Source organism: Moschus berezovskii, chromosome 6, assembly GCF_049115385.1.
Source record: "Moschus berezovskii isolate FMDL1 chromosome 6, NW_MosBer_1.0, whole genome shotgun sequence".
Taxonomy (NCBI): domain Eukaryota; kingdom Metazoa; phylum Chordata; class Mammalia; order Artiodactyla; family Moschidae; genus Moschus; species Moschus berezovskii.
In genome coordinates this window covers 123,530,535-123,542,642 of record NC_142465.1, presented here as the reverse complement: position 1 = coordinate 123,542,642, position 12,108 = coordinate 123,530,535, and the positions used below count along the sequence as shown (strand labels likewise).

Below are 12,108 nucleotides of genomic sequence, written 5' to 3'. Positions count from 1 at the left end.
CACACACACACACACACACGACACTGATGCGAAAGACTGAGACAGTCGCTGCTGGGATGGCCACGGGCAGGGGATGGAGCTGGAGTCCTACCTTACACTGCACACACAGATGGACGCACAGTGGGTCAAAGACCCGCAAAAACTTAACCTTAATGCTCCTAGAAGAAAACACGGGAAGCTGCAGGACAGTGCGTTTGGCCAGGCTTCCTTAGGTACAGGCGTGACACCAAATGCTCAAGCAACAAAAGAACAAAAGATAAACCAAACTTCATCGAAATGAAAACCTTACGTGCGTCAAGGGACACTATCAGGACACTGACAACCCCCACGACGGGAGAAGACACCGCAGATCATACGTCTAAGAGACCAGTGTCAGAAAACATCAAGAACTTCCTCAGTGCAACAACAGCAACGGAACAAGCACCTCAATTCAAAATGGGCAGAGGACCTGAACAGACATTTCTCCAAAGAAGACACTCAAATGGCCAGCAAGCACATGAAAAGATGCCCAACATCACTATCGTGTGCCTGAGTGCATGCTTAGTTGCTCAGTTATGGCCAACTCTTTGCGACCCCATGGACTGTATAGTCCAGTAGGCTCCTCTGTCCATGGGATTTTCCAGGTAAGAATACTGGAATGGGCTGCCATTTCCTACTGCAGGGATCTTCCCAACTCAAGGATTGAACTTGTGTCTCTGGTGTCTCCTGGATCGGCAGGTGGATTCTTTACCACTGTGTCACCGGGAAACACATATCAAAACACAGTGAGGACTTCCCTGGTGGCCCAGTGGTTAGGAACCTGTCTTCCAATGCAGGGGCCAGGGGTCCAATCCCTGCTTGGGGAACTAGTAATAACGTCCCATCTGCCATGGGGCAGCTGAGTCTGCACCGCACCTACTGAGCCCTTGCACCACAATTGAAGACTCTGCGTTCTGAAACTGAGACCTGACTCAACCAAATAAACATGAACAAAACGGGGGGGAGGTGGGGCTTCCCTGGTGACAGTGGTAAAGAATCCACCTGCCAACGCAGGAGACACAGGTTCAGCCCCTGATCCAGAAACACCCCACATGCTGCGGGGCAAGTGAGCCTGAGCACCGCAGCTCCTGAAGCCTGAGCTCTGTGACGAGACGCCACTGCGATGAGAAGCTCGTGTACCACAAGCAGAGCGCGGCCCCCACAGCAACGAAGGCCCAGTGTGGCCAAAAATAGAAATAAACTTACTGAAAAATACAAAACCCATCAGGATGGCTATTATCAAAAAAACAGAAGCATGTGTAAGTGAGGCTGTGAATAAATTGCTGGTGCGAATGTAAAACTGTGTCCCACCGCCTCCAACAGCTGAACACAGAATTACCACCTGCTCCATGCACTCCACCTCCGGGGATGCAGTGAGAGCACGTGAAAGCAGGGACTCAGATTTCCTGCATGCCCACGTTTATAGGAGCACTGTCACGGGTTCTCAGGCAAGAACGCTGCAGTGGCTTGCCACTCCCCTCCCCAGTGCAGTGTGTTTTGTCAGGACTCTCCACCACGACCCGGCCGTCTTGGGGGGCCCTACCCGGCACAGCTCACAGCCTCACTGAGTTAGGCAGGCTGTGGTCCACGTGACTAGACTTGTTAGTTTTCTGTGATTGTGGTTTTCATTCGGTCTGCCCTCTGATGGAGAAGGATAAGAGGCATATAGAAGCTTTCTGATGGGAGAAACTGACTGACAGGGAAACTGGGTCTTATTCTGATGGGTGGGGCCCAGCTCAGTCAATCTTTAATCCAATTTTCTGTTGATGGGCAGGGCTGTGTTCCCTCCCAGTTATTTAACCTGGGGCCAAACTATGGTGGAGGGTATGAAGATAATGGCGACCTCCTTCAAAAGGTCCCGTGCAATCACCGCTACACTCAGTGCCCCCAGCCCTGCAGCGGGCCAGCGCCGACCCACGCCTCCACCGGAGATGCCTGGACACTCACGGGCAGGTCTGCGTCAGTCTCCTGTGGGGTCACTGCTCCTTGCTCCTGGGTCCTGCTGTGCACTGGGTTCTGTTTGTGCCCGCCAAGAGTCTGTTCCCCAGTCCTGTGTGAGTTCTGGAGGCTCTGTGGTGGGGTTAAGGGTGACCTCCTCCAAAAGGGCTTATGCCACACCCAGGTCTGCTGCACCCAGAGCCCCTGTCCCTGTGGCAGTCCACTGCTGACCGTACCTTGTTGTGGATCACAACAAACTGTGGAAAATTCTTCAAGACATGGGAATACCTGACCACCTGACCTGCCTCTTGAGAGATCTGTGTGCAGGTCATGAAGCAACAGTTAGAACTGGACATAGAACAGACTGGTTCCAAATCGGGAAAAAAGTACATCAAGGCAGTATATCGTCACCCTGCTTATTTAACTTATATGCAGAATACATCATGAGAAATGCCGGGCTGGATGAAGCACAAGCTGGAATCAAGACTGCCAGGAGAAATATCAATAACCTCAGATATGCAGATGACACCACCCTTATGGCAGAAAGTGAAGAACTAAAGAGCCTCTTGATGAAAGTGAAAGAGGAGAGGGAAAAAGTTGGCTTAAAGCTCAACATTCAGAAAACTAACATCATGGCATCTGGTCCCGTCACTTCATGGCAAGTAGATGGGGAAACAGTGGAAACAGTGGCTGACTTTTATTTTTTTGGGCTCCAGAATCACTGCATATGGTGGCTGCAGCTGTTAAATTAAAAGACGCTTGCTCCTTGGAAAAAAAGTTATGACCAACCTAGAAAGCATATTAACAAGCAAAGACATTACTTTACCAACAAAGGTCCCTCTAGTCAAAGCTATGTTTTTTCCAGTTCTCATGTATGGATGTGAGAGTTGGACCATAAAGAAAGCTGAGGGCTGAAGAATTGATGCTTTTGAACTGTGGTGTTGGAGAAGACTCTTGAGAGTCCCTTGGACTGCAAAGAGATCCAACCAGTCCATCCTAAAGGAAATCAGTCCTGAATACTCATTGGAAGGATTGATGCGAAGCTGAAACTCCAATACTTTGGCCACCTGATGCGAAGAACTGACTCATTGGAAAAGACCCTGACGCTGGAAAAAATTGAAGGCAAGAGAAGGAGGGGACGACAGAGGATGAGACGGTTGGATGACATCACTGACTCAATGGACGTAAGTTTGAGTAAACTCCGGAAGTTGGTGATGGACAGGGAGGCCTGGCGTGCTGCAAAGAGTCGGACACGACTGAGCGACTGAACTGAACTGAACAGGAGCATTATTAAAAATGGCCATAATGAGGACTTCTGTGGCAGTCCAGGTGTTAGGGCTCTGCACTTCCAATGCAGGGGGCACAGGTCTGATCCCTGGTCAGGGAACTAAGATCCCACATGCCAAATGAAAAGTAAGTATACAAATTTTTTTTTTAATGGCCAAAATGTGGAAGCAACCCACTGGCCATCAATGTATGAACAGATAAACAAAACGCAGTATATCCACACAATGAAACGTCATTCAGCCTTAAAAAGGAAAGAAGCTGGGACACATGCTACAGCACAGGTGAACGTCATCCTAAGGGAAATAAGCCAAACACAAAAGGGACACAAAGGCCACAGAGCCCACTTACACAGGTCAGTGAACTAGTCAGACCCACAGACAGGAAGCAGAAGGGTGGGGCCGGGGCTGGTGGGAGGAGGAGGATTGAGTGTGTAACCGTCAGTCTGAGAAGCCAAGAAAGGCCTGGAAATAGTGGTGACGGCTGCACAACAACGTGAACGATGGCCCACCCTGGTGACAGCTGTTACAACGGGGTACCCCACACTACATGCGCATGTTGTGCCAGAATCAAAGGAAAGGGAAATGTGGGAGTCGGGGAGAGAGCATCTGCTTTGGAAGAGGGGAGCGGAAATGAGGCCTTTCCCAGCCTCCCTCTGACCCATGGCTGAGCTCCACCGCCAAAGCGAAGCCCAGGGGCTTTCCCTGAGGCAGGCGGTCCTTCAGGCCCAGTCCCAAGGCAGCTCCTTGTGGGAGGACGAGGAGTGCCTCTTCAGGCTGTTTTGGGCAGAAACGGGAAAGGGGAGGCCCGTTTCCCCACCGTCTCTGCTTTCAGGGCAGCCCTGTGTGAAGCAACACTGAGGCAGGGCCTGGGGGCAGGACGTGTCTCTGCGCAGCCTGTAGGCCAAGGACCAACCCGCGCCTCCCTTAGGCGGACCTGGCCCGGGGCTGCAGCCTGGCCCCTGTTCCTGCCCGGGACGCGCAGGCGCACTCACCAGCAGCAGCCCCATGGTGTCGAGCCGGCAGAGCTCCTGGTTGATGCTGGGCGTGCCCGTGTGCAGCAGGGCGGCCACGAGGCGGGCGCTGTGCAGGCGCGCATTGCCCAGGGGCTCCTCCAGCACGCCAATGGTGGTCAGGATGGCTGCTTTCTGCAAACACAGAAGCACCGCCAGTTAAAGCCTGTGTCCACCTGTGGGCTTCATTTAGCTTTGGAGCCAACTGTCAAAGGGCCAGGGCCACTGCTGTGTGACATGGCCTAGCTGGGGAGGAGCCCTCAAGGCAGTCTGCAGGAGGAGACAGGGAGTCCATAAGGTAAGGAGCCTCAGCACTTCCCTCAGGGCTCACAGAGTGGCCCCGGGCGGGCTGCTGCTGCTGGGAGACTGGGGCACCCTGGTCTCAGCCAGTCAGCCACTGGGGTGTGACCTGAGCTCATAAGACTGAGGAGACTGATGGCAAAGCTGGCCTCGTGACAGGGTCATCCTGCATGCAGTCCACCTTTTCTTTAGCAGAATGTTCCAGAATCCCTGCCTTCACAGGTCCTCCTTTCCAGTGGGAAGCAGACCACAAGCAGGCTGGTAAACAGAACAGGCAGCACAGGAGAGCACAGACGGTGCCGAGGAGGAGGCCCAGGGAGAGGCTGGGCGGGTGGGCAGCCCTGGCTGCGCGGAAGGACCGAGGAGGTGAGGAAGCAGGCCTTCCTCAGTGTCACCAACTCTGCCCAGAGCTGCTCAGCGGAGCTAAGGGTCTCCCTGGGGAGCCCCTGGCCCTTGGCTGGGTTCCCCACACAAAGGCTGGGCCTGCAGTGCACCCGGGCCTTGGGGCTCCTCATCGGAGGGCAGGAGTCATTGGGAGGCAGTGACCCGCTCTACTCCCCAGCCTCCATAAGAGATGACGGACACTCAGCAGACGAGCTGTGAGTGTGTCCGCCATTTCGGGCAACGCATGAGGTCCTCGCCTCGCCCGCAACCCCACCCACGAGCTCGCCTCTGCTCAGGACACCTACCTTGGGCGGGCTGAGCAGAAGCTGGTGGAAGTCCTTCAGCCGCGGCTCGATGCCGCGCAGGACGCCGGGGCTGACGGTGCATGACCTGTCCGGTCCCTGACAGCAGGAGTCCAGCAAGCCCTCTGACCTGTGGACCAGAAGCAGCTGGACGCAGGGATGCCCCCCGTCACCCCACAGCTCTCCCGGCCATGTCTGCTCGTCTCTGGGGGGGCTGCTGACTGCATGGGAGGCGGGCCAGGCGGGCTGTGGGCGTCACAGCCCGATAAGCTCGGCTCCCTCCCCCGCCTTGAAAACCTTCCTGCTGACCCCTCCTCGCCCGAGACACAGACAAGACTGGCCACACCGCCCCTTTGGCTTTTTATATAAACACTGTTTCCAGTTATAAAAGTCATACGTAGTCATTATAGAACACAATGTTTAAATGCAAGAAAGGATAAAAATACCAAAGAAAGCTAGCTGCCCATCTCTTCCCAACGGTCCTGCTGTCCCTGCGCTGCAGGCGAGGCCTCGACCAGAGACCCTACTTCCTGCGCGAAGGGCCCAGCCTCCCTGGGCTCATGCAGATAAAACATCAATCTTCTAGTCACTGAACCAGAAACAACGATGATAACATCATAATTCTAGTTTGGGGTAATAAATATGTGTTGGGCACCGCAGTGAGAAAGAAAAACTGCTAACAGTCTCACCACTGAAATTAGGTCAATTTCCTGTCATTTTCTGGTTTTCTCTTTCTTTAGAAAAAACAAACAGCCAGCACAGGCTGCAGTGAAGCCCCTTCAGAACAAGGAGATGAGGGGACTACAGTCTCCTTGGGAGTCAGACCAGCAGCAGCGCACGTGGCAGGACGGGGCGGACAGATGCGTGCACACGCACACACACAGCCACACCCTGCAGGGACGCCCGTGTGCAAAAACACTTTGCAGACCGAAGTCGGGGCTCCTTCGGGCTGAGGTGGGAACGTGACTGATGGCGAAGGTCAAATGAGGCTTGGCCACCGCCATAGAGTTTATCTTTCAACGAGGAAGGTATCCCCAGGATTACCTGCACAACTAGAAATGTTAGAAATGCAGACAGCACACCCCAGCCGCTGCCCTGGGCCTCAGGCCACAGAAGGGGCAGCTCATCCCTCTCGGGGGACACTCACCCTGCCCGCCTCGGCTCCAGCAAGGTAAGTAACACCTGCGTCCCGCTGACGAGGCAGAGCTCGGTCTGCACTCCATCGAACATGTTCCTCAGCAGCTGCTCCACGCACTCCTGCCTGTAGGACACGCACAAGGTCACGGCCGGTCAGTGTCCACACAGACCCCACCCCACCAAAGGAGCAGCACCCAGAACCCCAGAGGGGCCCTACTTGGGGCTCAGGCTGGGCACCCAGGGTCCTCAGGACACAGCTGCCTCAGGGCCCGCACTCTCTGGACCTGTCCGGAGACCCCTCCCCTGAGAAAGAGGCCCATCAAGGTAACCCTGGGTTGGGGCAAGCTCCTGAGCAATGGTCGGAGGCGGTGGCGTCCCCGGCCCCCGCCCCCAGGCCCGCAGCGCTGCGGCCCACACTCACGACTGCAGCACCGTGAGGAGGGGGTCTGGCTGCGGAGCCTCCAGCAGCTGGCCGCCCTGCTCCCTGCCCAGCCGGACGATGTCACAGAGCGTCTGGGAAGCATTGGACTGCCTCTGCAAGATGGGCACGCAGAGCCGCCCTCAGGGCCAGCCTCTGCCCACAGGGTGCAGACCTGGCCGCCCCTCAAGAGCGCCCACTGGGCCTTGGTGGCGAATGCGCCCGCAGACCCTGCTCCGGGTCTCTACGTTAGACCGGAAGTGGCTATTAATACACAGGGTGAGCCCTGTGAGCAATGAAAACAGGAAAGTTGCTACAGAGAACAAAAAGGACTCAGCTTCTCTATGGAAATACGAACCCCCTGGAAAGGCAGCTTCTTTGACTCAGGGCACTTGCCCACTGTGTGGGCTTAGGCTGTGGAGCAGGTGACCAGGGTCAGAGAAAGATGCAGCTGCCGCTTCGAGCAGGCGCGTGCGCAGCATAGGGGACGGGGCTGCAGGGTGTGTGCTACAGCTCTCTCAGGGTAAACGAGAGCAGCCGGGTGCCCCAAGGCCTGCGGAGAGGCCAGTCGGCGCCCAGCGCTCACCCCAATCTGGAGCCCAGCAACCCTTGCCGGCTGCCTGGTCAGCCCTGTGGGCAACACGGCCCCACATAGCACAGCCAGGCAGCAGCCAAAGGCGAGACACGAGTCAGCACCACGTTCTCCAAAGCATCAAGAACTGTGCGCAGCTGTCCCGAGTGGAAGATGCCTCTGGGCTGCACCCGACGCCACAGGGACACCATGGGAGGGGGCCACCCCACAGGCCTTCTCAGGGCTCACGCCACTGGACGCCCCCCTGGGAGCAAGACATGGCCAGTGAGGACGGGCCCCGAGAGGGGCACCTGGGCCGGAGGAGCAGCAGCTGTGCACTGCCTGCTGAGCGGGGGGCGCGGAGCTGAGGGCAGCCTCGGCCAGCAGCCCTCAAGAAACTCAGTCCTGCCAAGCCCCCAGGGGTGGATCCTGAGATGATCACAGTCTTGTGAGAGACCCTGGGCAGAGGACCTGTGACCCTGGCCCATAAAAACTGAGATAAAAAATACTGTTACAAGCAACTAATGTTTGGGGTAATGTTACTCATCCATAGATAATTAATACAATTCTATTCAAATTGATTTTTTATAATATGTATGTTTTACGTTTTAGAAAAAAACTGTCTAGAAGTCAGTGCCTGATTAAAGGAAGAGAAGAACTCATCAGTCCGCATCTGAGGAGGAGTGACCTGCCCTCAGACAGCGCCGGACCACACCCGCGGCTGCCCTGAGCCAGGCTCCCGCCCCCAGGTGGCTCCATGAACCCCTACTCACATCTTCATCCTCACTCGGATGGATCAGCTCCACGAGTCTCTGAATGGTCTTCTCTTCATTGAGCCACTGAAAGGGAAACGGAGGCCTGTCAGTGACCGCTCACATCTGACTGAATGGAATGGAAGTCCAGGCTCTAGCACAGACACCTCACCACACTGGCGTGCACCCAGGCCCAGCAAGGACAGGCAGTGGCCAAGAGGAGGGAGGCCCCGTCCACATGCGCCCATGGTTCACTCGAGCACACGCGACTCTGCTCACAGGACACCCCCGCGGCAGAGCTGGGAGCCCCCTGCTGGGGCCTGGAGGTGAGCTCCCGCACACAGTCCAGCTGCTCCCGGCTACACTCAAGCCTTCCAGGTCAGCCCGGCTCCTCCACGCACTTCCTTATCCACAACAGGCTCAGCGTGTCCAGGGCAGGGTTCCCACCAGCTTCTAACAACACTGATGTTCACGCTGTGCTAACCAAGCCACAACAGCTACTATAGTTCATTCTTGGTGGGCGGCTGCTCCATAATGAAATGAGGTGTGAACCTAAGAGTGACAACTGTCAATGCCAGAAGCTAGAAACTGGCCACAAGGACCGATGGTTCACTCATCTTACTTCAAATTACAAACGGAACCTGCCGATCAACAGCTAACAGTGACCTAGCACAGATCTCCTGGGCTCCCCGGCTGAGCACCCTCTCTTTTCCGGGAAGCCCAGGGAGCTGTGGGGGGCGTCTCGCTGCGAGAGCATCAGGACAGACACAGGCACGGGCGGCGGGACCGACAGCAAGCCTGCTCCGGTCCGCGCAGCCTCTCCACACGGAGCTCTGGAGGCGAGCACGTCCTCTCGGGCAGGCGCCTGGGCGCAGAACGAGCCCCCAACAGAGCCCTGGCAGCCCTGTGGGGGGAGGCGCAAGCAAGGCAGCCCCTTCTGCCCTCTGCTCATGAATGGACTGAGGCAAAACAAGAGAAAAGGTGCAGAGGGCAGACCCCGCCTCAGACACAAGCCGCCATGAGAGCCTCTGAGGGCCCAGCCGGGAGGGAAGGCCCTGCTCGGTGGGAAATCGGGTGCCGGGCACCCAGAGCTGCTCCGCCAGCTCCCGCCTCCCTGCGCCAGGCGCTGAGTCCACACGCAGAAGCTGCAGAGCCGCACAGACGGGGACGAGGGGCCCACACACTCACGTGCAGGACTTCCTGCCGGAGCCCGGCAGGCTCCACGCAGCTGACCAGGCGCAGCAGCAGGTCCATGAGGGCCGATGTGCCGATGTGCTTCAACACCAGGCTGATGAACTTGTCCTTCTTCCTCAGGAACGCAATCACCTGCAACCAGATGGGCCCTGAGAGGCGAGCAGGGCAGGCCCCAACCCCAGGAAACACTGTCTTCCCCAGAGAACTGCCACAGAAAGATTCATTTTCAGCAACACTGAGCAGAAGTAATGGAAAGACGTGGAAAGAGTTGTGAGAAAGGCGCCCTCAGTGACCGGCAGAGACCTGAACACAGACAGGTCCAGGAGGCAGCGGGGAGCCCGAGAGGGCCCTGGGCTCACAGAACTTCGCCCACCGAGCCTGGCACCGACGGGGCCCAGACGGCTGAGTAAGACGGCACCGTAGCCACATGCACCTCAGGCCTCCCCGGCAGAAGTGACCAGTGCAGACAGCGCTGACTGCGACAATGACCATCCACAGGCACTGCCTCAGGCCTCCCCGGCAGAGGCAAGCAGTGCAGACAGCGCTGACAGGCCCTGGACAAGAGCACAAATCCGCAAAGCTGACAGGTCCCAGAGATGGCAGAAGGGACAGGACTGAGGTTTTGGAAAAGGAGGGTGGAGGGGTGGCTGGCGGCTGGCCGAGCAGGAGTCACGGGCGCAGTGGCTGAGCACAGATGGCCAGGAGAGGTCCATGCAGACGCCTTCTTGTCCACTGAAGTAGGGGGCCTGCGAGTTCAGGCCACTGCACGGAGGCAGAGCCAGGGCTCTACCGGGGCCATGGGACACGCAGGAGGCAGGGGGTCCCAACCGTCCTCACTCTGGAAGTGAAGCGGGGAGGAGAGGAAGGAGGAGGAAGAGAGGGAAGAGAGGCGATGGGGAGCAGGGGTACTGGCGTTTGCACAGAGAGAAACAGGAGGCAGCAGGGGCTCCAGGAACACCCCGTGCACCTGCAGATACGGACACTGTGACAGGAGCACGTGCGGAAGGGGTTTATGCCAGACTCTGCGCCTGTGAGAAAGTAAGTTCCTCTGAGAAACACACCTATGTAAACTGACACAAAGGAGAAACAAAATAACTGGCATTCTAGAGCGTCAAAAGAAACAAAATCTATAATTGAAAGCCTCCCCATACAGAAAACTAGAGACCACAATGGCTATACGAGAGAATTCTGTCAAACATTTGAAGAAAAATATCCCAATCTTATGCAGGACTCCTCCAGAGAACATAAAATGAGAGAATGTGCCCCATATCACTGTATGAGGACATAAAATCTTGATTCCAAAACCCGCTATGGGCCCTTGAAGAAAAGGCAGTGGGGGGAGGACCTGCGGAAGTGCCGAGAACTCGGCTCAGCGCTCTGTAACCCGGGAGGGAAGAACCCAAGAGTGGGTATGCGTCTGCACACACCGCTCTGCTGTGCGCCTGAAAGCAACTCACCGCCGTAAACCAACTAGACCCCGATAAAAGTGCTTTAAAGGAAATTATAAGCCAATCTCACGGATGACAACAGATAAAAAATTCTTAAAAAAAAAAGCATAATGTATCACCATCAAGTTGAATGTATTCCAGGAAATCAACAATTATCTCAATAAACTTTCTCAATAAAAAACATACTGTTTAGAACGACATGAAAATATAAAGCACCTAAGAATAAACATAACGAAAAACATGTAAGACTGCCACCCTGAGAACTAGGTCACTGAGAGAAATTAAAGAAGCCCCAACTTCTCAGTACGAAAGTAGCCACAGATAATATATAAATATATGGGAGCAGCTGTGCTTCGGAAAATTTTTTTTTACAAAAACAGGTGGCAGGTTGGTTTTAACCTGTGGGCTGTAATTAGCCAACCCCAATCTATAGGCAGCACAAGAGAATCTATAATAACACAAGAGAAGACTCTACACACGGACGGCACCAGACGGTCAACACCGAAAGCAGACTGATTATATTCTCTGCAGCCAAAGATGGAGGAGCTCCATACAGTCAGCAAAAACCAGACCAGGAGTGGATTGTGGCTCAGATCATGAACTCCTTATTGCCAAATTCAGACTGAAATTGAAGAAAGTGGGGAAAACCACTGGACCATTCAGGTATGACCTAAATCAAATCCCTTATGGTTATACAGTGGAAGTGAGAAATAGATTTAAGGGACTAGATCTGATAGACAGAGTGCCTGATGAACTATGGACGGAGGTTTGTGACACTGTACAGGAGACAGGGATCAAGACCATCCCCAAGAAAGAGAAATGCAAAAACGCAAAATGGCTGTCTGAGGAGGCCTTACAAATAGCTGTGAAAAGAAGAGAAGCCAAAAGCAAAGGAGAAAAGGAAAGATATTCCCATTTGAATGCAGAGTTCCAAAGAATAGCAAGGAGAGATAAGAAAGCCTTCCTCAGCGATCAATGCAAAGAAATAGAGGAAAACAACAGAATGGGAAAGACTAGAGATCTCTTCAAGAAAATGAGAGATTCCAAGGGAACATTTCATGCAAAGATGGGCTCGATAAAGGACAGAAATGGTATGGACCTAACAGAAGCAGAAGATATTAAGAAGAGGTGGCAAGAATACACAGAAGAACTGTACAGAAAAGATGCTCACGACCCAAATAATCACGATAGCGTGATCACTCACCTAGAACCAGACATCCTGGAATGTGAAGTCAAGTGGGCCTTAGGAAGCATCATTATGAACAAAATTAGTGGAGGTGATGGAATTTCAGTTGAGCTATTTCAAATCCTAAAAGATGATGCTGTGAAAGTGGTGCACTCAATATGCCA

At 54.7% G+C, this 12,108-nt stretch overlaps 1 protein-coding gene across 7 annotated transcripts in view; it reads right to left on the bottom strand.

Moving 5' to 3' along the window:
- PPP6R2 (protein phosphatase 6 regulatory subunit 2) overlaps positions 1 to 12,108 on the bottom strand; it is a 61,487-nt gene that overhangs the window by 9,847 nt on the left and 39,532 nt on the right. For all 7 annotated transcript variants that reach the window (XM_088837594.1, XM_088837595.1, XM_055396710.2 and 4 more), the window contains 6 exons: positions 9,305 to 9,442; positions 8,138 to 8,203; positions 6,797 to 6,909; positions 6,386 to 6,499; positions 5,242 to 5,368; positions 4,235 to 4,387 (listed from right to left, as the gene is read on the bottom strand). In XM_088837594.1, the coding sequence (XP_088693720.1) occupies positions 4,235 to 4,387; positions 5,242 to 5,368; positions 6,386 to 6,499; positions 6,797 to 6,909; positions 8,138 to 8,203; positions 9,305 to 9,442 (711 nt within the window). The remainder of the gene's footprint in view (positions 1 to 4,234; positions 4,388 to 5,241; positions 5,369 to 6,385; positions 6,500 to 6,796; positions 6,910 to 8,137; positions 8,204 to 9,304; positions 9,443 to 12,108) is intronic.